General features: G+C 42.2%; 1 protein-coding gene across 1 annotated transcript in view; it reads right to left on the bottom strand.

The window, feature by feature from the left end:
- The window catches only part of SDK2 (sidekick cell adhesion molecule 2), a 702,247-nt gene that overhangs the window by 97,032 nt on the left and 587,051 nt on the right, over positions 1–18,164 (bottom strand). The window contains exons 40-42 of the mRNA XM_078654263.1: positions 11,329–11,454; positions 8,458–8,670; positions 1,612–1,752 (exon numbers count right to left, since the gene is read on the bottom strand). Coding sequence (XP_078510389.1) covers positions 1,612–1,752; positions 8,458–8,670; positions 11,329–11,454 — 480 coding nt within the window. The remainder of the gene's footprint in view (positions 1–1,611; positions 1,753–8,457; positions 8,671–11,328; positions 11,455–18,164) is intronic.

Here is an 18,164-nt window from a genome sequence, read left to right as displayed (position 1 = left end):
TCAGCTAATTCCAAAATACTTGACTCTCCATTAGGTAACATAGTCTCATATTTTGGTTTGTGCTCCTTATCTTCAACAGCACCACGAAGCATGCAGTTGTGATAATGCACTTTAGAAATTGCCTATAGCATATCATAGCATAGCAATGACGCATCACGTATGAGACATATGTGACAGTTACGTTTGGTATTTTTGCAAAAAAGATCTTTAAATTACGTGACCTGCAATTTTAAACTTGCAATTGTTTAGGGTTAACAATCCAAGCATGCATCACAGGAGTAGCGGAAGGTGTCACACGTGACATGGGGCTACTTGGCAAATGTGTAGATGTGAATCTGTACCTGTACACGAGTTGTGTGATCCTGTATGTGTACCCATATGTGTTGCATCTGGAAGTCGGTGCCTGTGTGAATAGGAGCCTGCATGCATGTTGTCCATTTGCATTGTTGGCTAAACATGTATTAATGTCTGTGTGCACAGGAGTCCATCCATATTTGTGTTGGCCTTTTGTGTATGGACACACACTACTACCTTGCTCCTTCTGCATTTGTGTGTGTAATTTAATGAATTTGTTAACATCTGTTAAAACTAGCTTTTAAACATGTTGTTAAGTTGTTCAACTTGGTGTTTATTTGGAAAACAGCAGGATACTAGGAAACCTGATACAATGTCGACATTCTTCGTTTCTGAGCTACTGTCTGCAGAGCAGGCCCTGATTGTATTTATATGACTGTGATTCATTTACCATCAACAATTCTAAAAGTAGTTAAACAGTCTCTAGTTCTGCTCTGTAACAGATTGTTTGCATTTATTGCGAGTCTTCATTAAAACTAATGCTGTGTGAAACAGTTTAGCGGCCGGTGCTTATAACAGTAGTAAGAACTGAGAATATTTGATAAAACTGGCGAAATCATGCAAAAAAAATGAGAACATTGATTTCTTGAATGGTTTCCTTTTTTTCTTACAAAGTTATGACTGTATAGCATGCTCTATTGGGGTGTAATAACAATAATACGTCTTACAGCACCGTGAAACTGAAAACTCTATTAGGACATGCTATATAACAATGTTATCTCAATTGGAGAAAAAAATACCTTCAAAAATGTGCCCTAAATCATTCACCAGTATTCATTAAATGCCACATGTGCGTGCTCATATGTTTTCCAAAAGTCTAATCATAATTTGGTTATTGCCAATTTGAGTGAGAACACGATTTTCGAATCTTCTACTAAAATGCAGTATAACATTATCTATGTTGGCACCATTACTGCATATGCATAATATATATATCATCACACACATACAGACATAAACATCCTTTCTTTTAGAGCGTGCCTAATGCCACGTTAGTGGGACTGGCCATACTGAACATTTTTAACACCAATACAATGACTCTGTGTCCAAGTTTTGTGCCTGATTTAGAGTTTGGCGGACAGGTTGGTCTGTCACAAACGTGACGGATATCCCGTTCACCTTATTACCAGTGCCACATGATTTATTGGACTTGTAACACGGTGGACGTGATATCAGTCACGTTTGTCTGCCAACCTCTAAATGAGGTTCTTTGTCTCAAATGGCCCAGACAGGGGCATGGAGTGCAGAGGATCATACCTGAGTCTGCCTTCTTGGCGTATTTCTTGCTTTGGCCCCTGATGATGAGGATGAACACCAACAAGAGGATGAAGATGAGTCCGACCAGTGCGATCACCACCAGGAACCACCACTCCTCATAGAAGGGGTTTGCTTTCTGAGCTGGGAAGGAACAAAGGAACAGGTTTAATTTGGGGGCTCAATTAGGTGGAGTGCTGAGGGAGGTGTGGAGCAAGCAACACCCCCTGCTAGTGTTTCACTGGATGTATAGGCTGCCTAATGGAGGTCTTCAAGGGATCTAGCACTATATGTTACATACAACTATAAAATATGATCGTGGTGCAATATGGTCTCCAGCTTTACTCTTACATTCTCAGTTTTATTGCTGCTCAATGGTCCGGAAGAAGGCCTGGCACCTCATTGTAGGGTCTTTGAGATTGGCCGATACATGTTGACTCCTTTATCCAAATTGGGTAGAGGTTCCTCTCAGATCTTATGTTTACTTCCTCTGTTGCGGACATATATTATTATTATGATTATTGTTATTATTATTATTATCATCAGTATTATTATTTTATAGAGCATGCAATTACCTGAGGCTGTCCTGGCATTTAACATACTAATTCACTTTAAACAGCCACTGCATGAAGTCAAGAAAAAGACAAATAAATTCTCGAAGAGACACTTAAATGAATAAATATGTTTTCAAAGCTTCACAAAATGTTAGAATTGTAGTTGCTAAACGTAACTCATTTGGCAACGTACTCCAGGCCTGCGCAGTGACCACATAGAAGGCATGTTCATGTTCTCACAGCCTTGTCCTCCAAGATTTAGGTAGAGTAATCATACAAGCTGTATCTGAGCGGAGCAATCAAGATGGAGTATATCTCTTACACGTGTCAGAAATGGCCCTATGACTCATTCACATGTCCTTGAACCAGCATCTCTTATGGACAGGAAGCCAGTGTAACTGACTGAGTTGGGAGGAAACACTATCAAACTTCCTCATACCAAAAATCAGTCTGTTAGCCGCATTCGAAACAGCTGCAGCCTCTGCATCAGATAGGGCAGAGAAACCCAGCATATTGAGCACTGCAATAATCCAGCCGACTAAGAATCAGAGCTTGCGCTAGCATCCGCCTGGAGTATTGTGGATCTTGTTTTTGATCTTTCATCAGCAGGAAGCAAGTGGACATTACCTCGTTAATATGGTACGCCAAAGAAAATTTACTACCAAATATGATGCCCAGATTGCTGTCAGTCTATCTATAAACAGGGGAACCCGAATAACCCAAAGGCATTTGGGAATAAAGCAACTATAACAAAAACAATGCCTATGGTAAAGGTTTTGAACAGTATAACTTAATTATAGAAAAGACACCACTAATTGTCCTTTCCTTACCTGTAATAATGGTCATACAAAATTAAATCAAAATTAAATCAAAAGGACTTGTTTTCCTATGTAACTTGAGGTTATACCAATCACTCAAAGTGGAAAAATTGAAGCTATTTATTGTCAGTTAAAGCTTGTTTTTCTTTTTTAGTAACATGTTTTTTAGTAACACATATTTTTACAAAACCATATGTACAAAACACACATATACATATACACAATTTATACAATACATACAAAAAAATATTTCAAAATTAACCAATTTGCTGGTCTAAATGGCCCACATCTATTTCAAAGGAAGGACGTTGACTATAATTATGTCAAAACATTCCCTATATCTGGTCAACAACAAGAAAGCAAATAAGGGCTTCAAGGGGTCAATTCCTTTCTCCCTCTAACAAATATCAAGCTCCTTATTCATGTAATGACATAGATTATATCGTAATCTTCTTATGTTGATGACCCATATATAGCAATAAATGTGTGATTAAAGTGAGGAATCACACCCCTTACTATGAAGTGTCATGAGAATTGTACCCCTGGGAACCTTTGCAGAATATGATGCCAAATTATAAGTATTATAGCATGATTTTAAAGGACTTAGGCCAAAAACGACACATTTACTTATTTCTTTTTCATCCTTTCCATCTTCTTTCTTTTTGTCCTTCTTAATTTCTATCTTTTTTTAAAATGTGTATTTCATTCTTTCTTTCCATCTTTCTTTCCTTCTGTCTATTTTTCTCTCATTCCATTGGACCTTTTTCCGAGTGTTCTATCCTTCTTTATATCTGTTTATTCTTATGTTGCTCCTGGCATTCTTTCACAACTTCTTTGCATCTTTACTTTTTGTATTCCTTCCATTCGTTGATTCTTTCTTTCTCTTCTTTCTTTCAATTCACTCTTCCTTTCGTCTCACATTTCTTCTTTGTTCTTTCATTATATATTTCTGCTTTTCTTATTTTCCTATCATTTTTCTTTTTTAGTTCTTTGATCTTTCTTTTTCTTCTATCCACCCTTCATTCTTTCTTTTCTTACTTCCTTTTCTTCTTTTATACCTTTTTTCCTTATTTCCTTTCATTTGTACCCTCTTTCCTTCATGCTTCCTTTTTCATTCCTTCATTATTTGAATTTTACCTGCTTTCCTTTGCGCTGTTTCATTATATATATATGCTTCTCCTTTTTTTTCTTTGCCATTTTAATACTTTGTCTTTCTCTCAGTAACCGTTTTGGGCTGCTTTTAGGTATTCTTTTGGTCCCCATCCCACATTTGTGATGATATAGTTTATTCTTGTGGAATTTATTCGTTGTAACATCTGACTTACGATGACCTGCGAGCCAAAGTTTATGTTAGGAAGGGCCAAAAAACAATTTAATCTGTTTCAGTAGCACCCCCAATTAAGCTGGTATAGTGGGCGCTTCACTATGCCCTTGGGCAGTAGATACTGGTTTGAGGCACTCTCCTGACGTTTGGGGCCACCACATGGGCGACCAGATAGAGGGGTTACTAAATATTAGAACCTCCATTTTATCTGACTTTAGCCAGAGGTATTTGGCATTCATCCAGCCAGCCAGTTTTTAAATTGATCCTAAAGTTGTTTAATATTAATTTACATGCGAATGATAAGTTGAGTATAATCAACATATCCATAAAATTGAAAGCCAAAAGAGGCAATGAAGTTTGCCAACGGAGCAACATATGTTACAAATAGTTGGACTAATGGCAGAACCCTCGGGAACCCCAAAGGGTAAATCTGTAAAATCTCTGCGAAATGCAGCCATCTGATCAGACTGAGGTCTGTTTCGCAGAAAGGATTCAAACCATTTTAGCAACTTGTCACTCAAGCCAGTGGCATATAGTCTTTTCAACAATATAGCACGTGAGACTTTATCGAAGACAGCCCACAAATCAAGAAGGATGAGAGCGGCCGAGCTACCTCCATCATAAGATCATAAGGATGTTTTTGGCAGCCATCAATGATCTTGTTGGCAGCCGTCGTAAGTTCTGTTTCGGTGCTAAAAAAGGGCCTGAACCCAGATTGATATGTATTAAGGACCCTATTTTCCTCAATGTAGGATACTAGTTGCACATTCACCCTCCAGCTCTCTAAAAGCTTTGTAAAGAAATGAAGGAGAGAAATAGGTTGATAATTTGAAGGGATGTCGTTTTCTAAGGTCTCCTGTTTTAAAAGAGCTATAGGTGATGCTGATTTACAAAAGGAGGGCACAATGCCCCTCACTTGAGAGTCGCTATATGGTAGTTATCAAAGGGATAAACGTGGAATCTGGTCCTTAAAAATTCTAATGGGACAGGGATCATGTGGTAATCCAGAATTGATGGTTGAAATTCTGGATGCGACATCTTCATCTGTTATAGGTCTAGAATCTGCCCAGCAGGTAAAGTGCTGGGCTACTTGATCAATCAATCAATCAATCAAGACACTTATAAAGCGCACTACATACCCGTTAGGGTCTCAAGGCGCGGGGGGGAGGGGTGCTGCTTCTGATCGAAGAGCCAGGTCTTGAGGAGTCTTCTGAAGGCCAGTAGGTCTTGGGTCTGCCGTAGTTTTGTGGGGAGGGTGTTCCAGGTTTTGGCGGCGAGGTGGGAGAAGGATCTGCCGGCGGCGGTCGTTCTTCGGATGCGAGGGACTGTGGGGAGGGCGAGGCCTGCGGAGCGGAGCTGGCGGGTGGGGGTGTAGATACAACTTTCTGCAGTTACCGTTACTGGTGTAAATGATAGCAGGATTGCTGAAATCTTATTCTGAAAAGTACTGCCAATTCCAAGCAAAACATTTGAATAGCAGGGGTCTTGGGCACACACTAATACGTTTTTGCAAGCCATTTATAGACCACAAAAAGTTCCTTACTAGGGTTTCTTGCTGATATAATTTTACTTTGATAGCAGGTGTACCAGGTAGATTTCATAAGTGCTTCATATGGCTTTAGTTCTGATTTATAAGCTTCCTTTTCTGTGCTGGAAAATCTGCATCTCCAAATCCTCTCTAACCTTTTGCATTTTTCTTTTAGCCAGGATCAGTTCTGGAGTACCACGGGGCTGATGGGGTTTTGCAGTGCACAGTACTGGTTTAAAGGGGAAGAACATCATATAAAGCCCTTACAATTTTGGTATGGTACTGATTGTTGGCACCATCAACATTACTATTTAGCTGAATGTTGGACTAGGAACTTTCTAAACAGACTTTTAGTATGGTGCTATCAAGTTCTGACCAGGTGCAGTAGCCTATTTTCGTCGGTGGTTGAATAGGGGGTCTGCTTTCAGCCGTAGGCAGGTGAAAGAGGACTACCTTATGGTCTGACCACAGTACTTCCCAACACAAAACTGAATCTATACAAGATTCCTTGACACCATGCATAGCAATCAGCCCATATTTAGCATAGCTATGATCGAATATATGCAGCGCCTGGTGGATTGGTTTTTAGACATACCCCGACATATGTTAACTAGCTGTGGGGGTAACTAGCTGTAGGGTATAATAAAGTATCTAGTTAGTCCATCAAGAGGTAGTTTTATTATATACACCTTCAATACTGGTCTCGGTACTGCTCCTCCAGACCCGGAGCGCAAGCAGGGTCCTGACTCAAAACCATTCTACGAAGTTCTCCTTCCCCGCTCGGGGCTGTTGTAGTCCACACCTCGAACATCAGTGAGTGGTGTGAGGAGGAACCCTGTGATGAAGCATGCGCTCTCGTCCTTAACATAGGAATTTCTTGCAGTCAAGCGAGACATACAGTTAGATCCATCCAATAGGAGTGGGTTTAAGACTATGTGCATCTTTAGTGTCTTGACTACTAAAATCACTTCCAGCGAACGGTGGGGTAATCAGTAGTAATCTGTTCACAGTTATGTGTCTGATAGGAAGGGGGTTGTGTGGTTCTTTTCTCTGGCCAATGTAGTGTTCACCTATAGTTGAGGTCTGAAGCGCTGGGAGCCAAAAACAAGCAGTGTGAACTCTTCTCAATTGGCAGGAGGATTCCCCCTATTTTTCCAGATTGCCAAAATGTAAAGCTGTAGGGTAAGCACCTTTAAAACACATGACCTAAAAAACATCACTTTTTGCGACTCCTATGAGAACTAAAGGTATAAACACTCTGTTTGCACATGCAGAGGTTCACCGTAATAACAAACTATTCCCAGTACCACCTCAACTTCAGCCTCAGCCTCCACTGGGCTTCGCATGTGAAGCAGTGATTATTATTAATTATTTTATTTAAAATGTTACAGGGCTTTTCTATTTAGACTGCATCACAAAACCATGTTATTATATACTTAAAGGGTTCTCGTTTAATTGACCTCTCAAGTATGAAAGCTGGGGCGGCCCTTTCTCCATCCTAACCTGCGGTCTTCAGATGTGCAGCCAGCACTGCTCATATAGGTAAATTAGCATTTTCCTCTGGGCAAGTTTAACGGATATACCTTTTCCCAGCGCCTTGCCTGAATCGATGTCTTATACTCAGGCTGGAGGGCAAACAGACACACACAAGCACCTGTCTGCCCTTGGAGCCTGGCAAACAAGCGAGTGTAGACATGGGCAGCCGATCTTGGGGGCGTATGACTAGAGTGGGTGAGAGTGTCAACAAAGTTTAACAAAATAAATAATTGATGAAATATGTGCCAATTATGTTAGAGTGTATTTCACACCTGGCAGAGGCAGACGTGCTGAGGAAAATCATGATATTTCCCAGAGGCATCCTGGGCTTGTATAGATTCAATTTCATGTCAGTCTTTCTCACATGGTGAGGACCACCAGGGCCTAGAAAAGAGCACCATGTTCTCTTTCTTGTTTGTTGGTGGATACCACTTATTACTATTTATTCTCAGCTAATTGTATAGCCTCACTTTCAACTATGGAAATATGAAATCCTGACCAGTGACTTGCAGGTTTCCCAAAGAGACCTGCCACTATCACTCAACCCATGAAACTACCTTATTGGCTGCTTGTAGAACTCCTAAATGGAACAGACTGGGAGGGTGTTTATTGCTTTTTTGCCGTCGGAGTGGCATTTTAAGACTAAAGTGGTGTTTGCATTATTAAAAAAAAGGAACATATTCACACCAGCTAGTTCTTTGGTGCTTGCTCGTAAATCTATCTGTAATAGTCCCTCGTGTCCTGGTGAACGACAGTCTGATTTTGTTGTGGCACTTAATCAAGAGATTACTGCACCCTCAGAATCACTGCCCGACAAATACTTGGCAAAACATTTGAGTCCGACTAAGAGAAGAAATGGTATGTACCGAAGTAAGACTTCTGAAAAACATGTCTTCCTCAACCATAAAGGACCCTTGGTTATCCGAAACCTGTATGTGCCTTCTTCTTGTCCCTGCCATTAAAATGGGCATTTAGATACGCAAGCAATCTGGTCACAACTATTATCTCAATAGAGAAGAGAACTTCAAATTATTGATGTGCAGCTCCTCAGAATCACACCCTAGTTGATTCCGCTCCCTGGTTTCGTACCTGATACTGACTGTGATGGGGCACTGGGGGTTCCATATCCGTAGTCGTTCACAGCAATGACCCGGAAGTCGTAGCTCACGCCCTGCTTCAAGATGTCCATGCTGAAAGTGTACGATGTGACTTCTTTTGGAATATCTTTGATGAGGATATCCCACAATCCCTCATCTGAAAGAGGAAATGCATCTTTCCTTTGAGTTCTTAGGACATAATTCACTACAGAAATACAAAATTCATGTTTTACTGGTGAGGCGAGATGGTGTGTTGTTCATTTGGTGAAACAGATCAGTTTAAAAAATAATTATGCATAATTTACTCCTAATTGAAGTGTGTGCAAGATCAATGGGCTCCCATTCCCATAAACACTTTTCCTTCACAGTATCTTGTTTGCTAAACACCACTCCGGTAAAATGAACAATATTCAGGGCAATGTCTGAACTAGAATTGGGTGTCTTATTATGGGAAGGCCAAGACTTACGTTCAATCGAACAGAAAGCCTGGCGTTGGTGGATTGGTACCACTAACATTGGCTGTAATGGCAATCCAACATTGTGTAGGATATGAAATATTACATTGGGTACTGTGGAAGACTTACATGGGGTAGAATGAGAAATCTTACATTGACCAGGGTGAGAAGCCTTATATTGCCTAAAAATCAAATTATTTCCTTGAACATAATAAGATTTACAGCAGCTAAGATAGGAAGTCCTCCATTTGGTTAGGGTAGACACAATCACAATGGAAATCATGTAGAGTTGTGTATTGTCAGAATATTGGTCAATTCTGATGCTATTAACAATTAGCAGAGCTCTAAGAAATTCATGTAGCGGCTGAAGATGTCAAGGACTATGTCTAACCCTAGGGCACCCGGCAGGAAATTTGGATTTTCTGGGATTTGGTGGTGTCCATGTGAAAGTACTGGTAAGTAGGAGGAGAACCAATGGTGGATTTGCAGGTGAATCCTATTAGAGATTTCAGGGTGTGGATGAGGGCGAGACCGCAGATAGTGTCAAAGGCAGCTGAGGCTCTCCAACATTATCATCAAGAAGGGGTTAACTTCATCTATAGCAATTTAAAATGAATAGGGTAGCACGTTCTGTGATTCAGCATGATCTGAAGGCAGATAAGTCGTTGTGCATGAGATTATTGTATTTAGGTTATCATGAGTTAAATAAAGCATGCATTTTTTTGTAATCTTGTCAATAAAGGGCAGGTAAGTGATGGTCCAGTAGCTGGCAAGGTCATCAAGATCTAATGTGGGCTTCTCCAGGACTGGGAGGTGCAGGCCTTTCCTGAGAACTTCAGGTAAGATGTCTTGAGCGAGAGGTTGTCTCCGGAGAGAAATTTGATGACGTACGAAGGGGAAGACAACATCTTCACAGGAGATGGCTTTGAGCAAGTTGAGTATGTCGGCCAGTAGGATTGGAAGCTTATGCAAAGCCTTACATAGGGTCAGATCTGATTTGTTTTGAACGTGAGTTTGATTAGATAGGAAGAGTTATGATGGACGGGATAGGACACACATGTTTGGAAGGGAGAGGTCCAATGCTGAGCAAAATAGAAGATGTGTGTGGGCACTTATAACATGCACAATATAATTCTTAATGTCGATGAAGATGGGAGTGTTACAGCGTGCAGGAGAGGGAGCATTAGGTTGGGCTAAGTGGGAGGTCTTGTACTATATAGCCTGGTAACATATGAGTTGGGAAATAAGATTCATGCATCTAACACCTAGAGTACCACCAGTTCTATAACATTGAACCAGGTGTCCAAGCTAATGTCTGGGTAAAACAGTGTAGAAGAATAGATACTGATCCATCTTTACTTTAAAGAAGCCAGTGGTAGAGTGATTACTGAACCAAAGAGTATTTAAAGAAAATCTGAAAAAATTACCAAAGCTACAATTGCCAGAAACTGCTGAAATGGAACTGCTTCTGGAGAATATGTGAACCCATTGGCCAGGTTTCTGACCAAGGAACATATAGAGCTGGGTTTTAATTCCTGCTTTGGTACATAACAGAACATGATGTGATTCCAGGCAAATCATGTTCCATGCCTGAAATAGTCAACACGTGTCATATAAAAACAAGTTAGGTTGTGTAATGTAAACTATATGGCACAGGCATTGTATCATTCCAATCATCATTCACATTTGGATTATCTAACCTTTCTGCTCCCTATAATCTTATGTACTGCCTTGCACTGCTTGCAGTATTTATGCTAGAAATATTTTGTTTCCATATGATAATATTTCAAAAATATTCTTTAAGCATAAACTGAAATGCAAAGTTCAGACAGGGAAAAAGCTCGTCTGAGTTAATGTGAAGAGGATCTGACTGTCCACTGGAAAAGCACAAAGAGATGGTAAGGTTCATTAAGAGTGGTGTATAAAAGTTATTGAATACTGACATACTCATGCACTCATTCACTCCTAGATGCACATGTGTTAAGTGAACTTGTCTCTTAGTTCCTGTTATGGCGAAGACCTGGTTGTCTTAGTGATATACCAGTGTAGCCTGGAAAATATATATATGTCCTGATGTCCTGATCAAATATCATTGAGTTGTGGAGAAGATATGAGTGTGTTGTAAAGTATCTCAGTGTGTAACGGAGAACATCCTAGAGTACCTTGGAAAACACATGAGTGTAGATTCTTGGGAAAATGTCATCATGCATCTTTGAGAATATCTCAGTATCTTGGTGACATTTTAGTGCAACCTGAAGAAGATATGGCTGAACCTTGGAGAAATATCACTGTTCATTGTAGAAAAGGCCAGAGCAAATCCTGGGAGTGTTGCATAGTGTACTTTGTAATGTTTCCCATTTATAATTGAATTGCACTGGCTGCCTGTGTTCCTAGGTTCTTTTTCCTACCTGAAGGCCGTGCCTCAATGACATATCGAGTAATTGGTCCCTTCCCAGGATCTCCACTCGACCACTGGATGGCAATAGCTGCCCCATACTTGGACACAAAGGGCGCACCTGGAGAACCCGGAGCACCTAATAGAAGATAAAAGACAAACTTGTGTAAAATATTATCAAAGGATACACAACGAGATGTAAAAATGACAGACAGCAGTAGAATCAACTAACACTATTTCCGACAAGAGAACATACTGAAAGTCTGATTGGCAGACCAGATGGACTATAAAGAAATTGCAGATCTTCCCAACATGCTGGGGCATCTGAACAGTATGTAGGGTATGCCACTTATGTTATTAGTTTCATAGCCAATTTTCATGGCCATCCATGTCCTAGCACTGCATGACCATGCTTCTGCTGTTGTTTTTCCAGCATTTAATTGGTGTGAGGCAGTCTCCTGTCATGCAGAAGCGGTTGACGATCTGGGGAGAGTCAGGCACACATCATGGTTACTGGCTTGTGATTACTTGTTCTTCATTTTCACTTGCCTTCCAAAGACAATGAACCACTGGGATATCGCAAGATTGCCATATAGACCAGGATGTCTGTACACTAGAGGCTGTTGATGCCAGAGTTGTAGTATTACAGTAGTGAATGCATACGTGGTTGAATGGCTCCTGTGGAGAGACCTCATACGTCACAATCAAGCTCTGAGGGTCTTTACAATACTATGAGGATACAAGACACAGACCGCTGCAAGAAAGAGGTGTAAAGTCAGTATGCTATCTCTGCATGCTAATAATGAACCCGATGCCGGAATCTGTGCACAACTTAAAAGTCACAGTTTGAAGCCAGATGACGAGAGCCAACTTAGGTTTTCATCTTTTATTCCCCCCGGTGCTCATCCCTCAGCCCCACGCTCTTCAACACATATATGACCCTGCATGCCAACATTGTCTGATCCCACGGTCTCAACATAATTTCCTATGCAGATGACACCAAACTCATCCCCTCACTCAGCGATGACCCCAACATCACCAGAACCAACTTCCACAGATGCATTACAAACGTCGCCGACTGGATGAAGAACATCTGTCTATAGCTGAACACAGACAAGACCTAAGTACTGATCTCTGGCAACAGCAGCAACACATAGAACTGTGTTCCAACGGCTCCTGGTGGATATCAGACCTAGGACCCTTAGCCACTCCCTCCAACCACGCCAGAAACCTTGGAACCATCATCAACAACAAGCTCACCATGAAATCATAGATCAACGCCATCTCCTCCACCTGTTTTCTCACTCTGTACATGCTATGTAAGACCTTCAAGTGACTACCCCTACACACCAGATGCACCGTGACAGAAGCCCTCATCACCAGCTGACTAGACTATAGCAACATCCTCTACATAGGAATCGCCGCAACCTCATACAGAGACTCATCCTTGGCCTTCCAATGAATCCACAGTACATCCCACCTTAGGCAACTCCACTGGCTTCTTGTACAGAAGAGATACCAATTCAAGCTGATGACTCATGGACACAAGGCTCTACACAACCAAGGACCCGCCTACAATAGCGACCACCTGAACTTTCATAAACCGTTAAGAAGACTATGCTATGACTCCTTTTCACTTGCCTATACTCCCTGCATCTACCGAAGCAGAAGTGGATGATGCTCCTTCTCTCACATCGCAGCAAAGACCTGGAATAGCCCCCCACACACCTCTGACCCTCACCTAACTTGCGGAATTCCGAATGCCCTTCAAGACCTGACTGTTCGAATAAGCCTCCGGGACCTGTAAGTGCCTGGATACCCCATCAGGTGATTAGCCGTGCTTCATTAATGCTGATTGATTGATCTTTGCAAGGCAAACATGGGGGTAATAGGAACACCGCCCCATTAAGTGACAAGACTGTGTCATTACTAAGCGACAGAGAGGAGCTGTGTGCGCATCCTGCTGTTTGGGGTGGGGTCGGGCTAGCATCCTTCTGTAGTGTCCACAACTTGGCAGCTGTATCACAAGGGTGGGTGGTACAGGGCCCAAACAAGATCAAGTTTGCAGGACTGGGTAAAGGGCCAAAGAAGTGCCACAGAATTCTCCAGTGCCCCTACAGGAAGGACACGGAGGGTGAGACACCCCTGCTGCCCCCACTGATCCAGGCCGGAGTGACGAGGGGAAGCCTCCACGTTCTGTGCGCTCGGGGTGCAGCTGGCCACCAGGACACCACATGATTCCCAGGACAGAAGCATCTCCCTCGTGTTGCCATGGCATTTTAAGAGGACGCTTGACTTTAAAGTGCTTCTCAAACAACAAAGCGAGCTCTGAAAACAAACAGAGACACAGACACAGTGTTCCGAGTGGTAACAAGCGCTGCGCTCTTTGTGCCGAACATCTGCCTCCTGCCAGGGCACGGCTTCAGCTGAGAACCTTTAATATAAAGCTAGACAGGCCCTTCCGGGACGGAAGCCTCGTGCCTGGGAAGAAATGTCCCCCACATCTCCCTCTCCCACTTTCTACTCTTCATTTCCTGCCCCGCTCCCACAAAGCACCGTCCTTCCCAGGCCTCGGCTCTGGGGTCTATATCCTTTAATTTGATTTCAGGGGTGGCTGGCTGGTTATTAGATGGAGAGTCAGTCTCACGCGCTGCTCTGTCCTGATGGGTGACCCGGAACCAGCTCCCTGTCCTACCGCGTGGGAAGACCGTGCTCTCCGAGGCAACGACCGAGGAAGCACGAGTGCTTGGAAGGCATGCGTCACATTCATTTAATAGCTAGACGAGGTCAATCTTTGGGCCTAGCACGGGGTTAAACAATCAAAAAAGGACACGACTTCAAAAGGGGACTGACTGCCTTCATGAAAACCAGTAGCTTTAGAGACAGGGCTATGAGAGAAAGTCAGATATCCGAATGGCCACTGAAATATGTGGCACTGTTGATTAAATTAGGCGTCAGACAGGCAACTATGAGGCACAGAAAGGCAAAATATGCAGCGTATTATGCGTGAAAGGAAAATGATGGACCATTTTATAACATTATTTTCTAGCTTGTTGGAAAATGTAACACACATTGATGGCAGAAGAATCCCAGTGCTGTAAAAATGCTCAGCTTTCTGAAGAAAGCAAAGTATACAAACTCAGTCATTTCTATTCAAAATGTCAATCACCAACAAAGAATCATTTTGTATTGCATGGAAGCACAGGAGTGACATTTAATTAATACTTCCCTTACCGTATCCTGGAGGAAACTAATTTGAGGACAAGATACATTGCTACATTCTGATGGAAACATGCATTCATGTGCACATTTCACGTCATGAAAGTGTATCTTATTTATGCAACACTCCTGAACTATAATTTGAGTTCTGTTTCAGGGTTACATTAGAGTCGTTTGTATCCTTCTTTTCCTTTAGAACCTACTCTGTAAGACCATCATACATTCACATTTATTACACAATTTGTCACTAGGATGCACTGTAAGATTCAAGACGTAGAAGCTTATAAACAGTTGCATAATGTTTGGGATTTGTTTTAAACTCTGAGTGTCCTTTTGAAATAACAGCTACTTTGAGAATAGTATGTGATATAATAGGCGTTGGCAAAGCCAGTAGGTCTCAGCAGTGATACCTATTGACTTTGCCAATGCTCTTCATGTAACACAGGCAACATGGATGCTCGCACATCTTAGGCGGACACCTGTGAATTAATTTCAGAGATTTTGAGCCAACTCATTCAAAAATTGCCATCTGGATGCAAACACACCCAGTGCAGCCATCTTTGAATGTATTTGTAATATTCAAACAAACATATTCCAAGATGGCTGCAGTGGACGCGCCCCTTCTACGGTGGACGTCTCTGAATGGGTTTGTTCAAATCATACAAACCCATTTCTTGATGTCCACCATGCATGCATGCATATGCACACTCACAGGTGGCCATTATACATTTTGAGATGGATGACTGCTGGCACAAAAAGAGCTAACAAACAAACAAAAACGAAGTGGGAGGGGGCAGGGAGGGATGGAACGGAGGAGCAAGGGTCAGGGAGGGGTAATAGTAAAAAAAAATAAATGGAATAGTAAGTGGAAGGACAAGCCACGGAAATGCAGGGGATAGGGCAACGGGAAGAAACACGGAGAATGGGGAGTGCAATGAGAAGGCGGAAGGAGCAAACAGGTGAGAGATAAAGATAATACCTCTACTCCCATGGGGTACTTAAAGCGAAAAAACAGTAGTTCTCTGAATGCACGCAACATCAGAAGTGGAAGGAAAGTTAACCAAATGGAACAGTATCAAATAAAAATGTTCCTGGGCCAGGGCCAGGGCCGGACTGGCCATAGCGGGCACCGGGCAATCCCCCGGTGTGCCGCATGGGTGGGGGCCGGTTTTGGGCCCCTGGGGGCCGTTTTTGTTACAGGGCCTATTTTGCAGCCTAGTTGCAAAATCGGCCCAGTACCAAAATCGGCCGAAAACCGGCCACATCAAAGAGCTCGGTGGCACCTCCAACCCCCCCCCCCTCCGATTGGTTAGGGGGGCCGGCCGAGCACTTTGCCAGGGGCGATTGTGGTTCCTAGTCCGGCCCTGTCCTGGGCAGAACAAACGCAACAATAGGGAGGAAAGCCAACGATTTAAGAGGAAGCAAGTGAGAGAGACAACAAAATAATCCTACCATGAGCTATGGACTAACCAAGAGCCTAATCTGTGTATACTGGAAGTGATAGGTCTGGTCAACTGATAGCTAAAGCGGTCTTTCAGCTGAGATCAAAATAATAATCTTTATAAGAAGGATGTGTTTTTTTCCATTGTCTAGGCCAAGCATTAACCAAAAACCTTTGCATTTATTTAAATTATTTATGAGTTACTTATAGCGCCTTTCAGCCCGCTGCCTTCATCCATTGGTCTGTTGCTCTGTCATTCACATTTTTCTTCCACTCACTACAGCAAACAACATGGGGCAACGAGTGAGCCCATTTAAGCCTTTGGGCAACTTCATTGATACGTGATGGCATTTTGCTCTTTCAGAAGGAGCACTTCCCGACTAAAAGAAGAACCCTTCAGTCCCAGGGACTATCAGGCCAGTGTGTATTTTGTGATTAAAAATAGTTTAGCCAATTTTTAAAATATTTTGGTAAGGGCCTGGCAACTCCTGCTGTAAACATAATCCTCTGCTCTTCTGGTTTCCATTAATCGGGGATATTTAAAAATTCTAACAAAACAGTCAGTCCCCTCTGCAGTCAGTAGCTGAAAAAAAGCCCATGAAGTCAAATATGATGTGATTTTAATAACATTTGATCCGTTAGAGATAGGAAACATTTTTGGTAAAAATCAGCTAATTATGTAGCAGATTGTGGATTATGTGATACGTGCTGCAAATGTATATTCCATGGGAACTGCATCTTACTTACAATGAATTGCATTTTTTAATTGACAGTAGCTTAGATGCAATCGTGATGTTAAGAGCTGTGAGCACCTTGGAACACGCCCCTTTGTGCCGTAACCAAGCACTCACACACCTCAAACACTGATCACTGTACCACTTTGCGTAGAAATGCTGAGTGTATGGGAGCACTTTTGAACATACTAATATCAATAACTATTAATGAATTTGCAAGCGATGCCTTTTGCTTTATTCAGCCACTGACAGTTTTATGGTGAATAAAATGCAAATTTTCATGAACTGGTAATGTCTCGATTCGTCACTTCATAAACCCACCTGTGAGCATGAAATGTAGTAGTCCAATGGCCATCAAAACATACTATAACTATTTTGAAGCAAATAATAGAGTTTTATGGCGAATAGAATGCATAATTTCATGAATTGGTCATCACTCGATCTGCCACTTCATACAGCCACCTATTAGCATAAAACTGATCACAAAAACATAATGGAACTATTTTATAACACATGAACTGAAGGAGAATAATCCTACCAGGCAAGGGGGCACAAAGATTCACAGCCTTCGAGGCATCCAGACTTTACATTTCACTATGTAACATTTAGCCCATGCTTCTCACCCTGCAAACATGCAACAATGGTCGCTAGAGGGACCCCCTAACCCAAATAAACCTTAAATAGAGGGACGTGAGAAAGACTTCCATTTTCATCAACACACTTGGGCAACATTTTCTTTGTTTTTGTCCTGTGCAACACGACTTTGTAAAACGAAATATCGACGTCAACACAAGGGTTTGGTGATAAAACACATGTTTCCAAGCATTGACCCTCAAATTAAAGTGAGAGAATGATCAAAGAAACAGAAAAACAGTCAAGCATGAGGTAAAAAGACTCTGCTCCCCATCTCCCCATCACCCCATACAGCAGAAGCATATCAGACTATATTGAAATGAGAAGTATACCAGAAGGCAGATGCCCCTCAGAATTCAGTCAGTATGAAGCTGTGTCAACCGGGCTCGGAATTCCGCAGAGTTAACTAGAAACTTAGAGAGATTCCGCAGAGTTCTGCGAGTGGTGAAATTCAATATGACATGCTGCTCGCGCTTATTTTTAGCACCGGGAGCTTGTAGTGCACTGTACAGTCAGCGTGAACGGCCCTACGTGGGCGCTAGAGGGCACTGCTTCATTCTGCTGGTCGAGTAGATTTTCTACTCGAGTGGCACCTTTCTCAATGCGTGCATTAGCGACCTGCTACGCCCGCCTGCTGTGAAAAAATGTCGCCGGCAGGTGGATTAGCGCTCGTTTTTCTCACTCGTGCTTGTCAACTTAACATTGGCGAGCCACATGCAAGAAAATACTATGCCACTTGCGCTTGGTGGAGTTTTTTCAGATTTCCCCGCTCCATGCGCAGCGGGTAAACTCTGCAAACTGTGCTGATGGGGCGGAATTTAC

Source organism: Lissotriton helveticus, chromosome 7 (genome assembly GCF_964261635.1).
Source record: "Lissotriton helveticus chromosome 7, aLisHel1.1, whole genome shotgun sequence".
In the NCBI taxonomy this organism is placed as follows: domain Eukaryota; kingdom Metazoa; phylum Chordata; class Amphibia; order Caudata; family Salamandridae; genus Lissotriton; species Lissotriton helveticus.
This window is presented reverse-complemented; position numbering and strand designations above follow the sequence as displayed.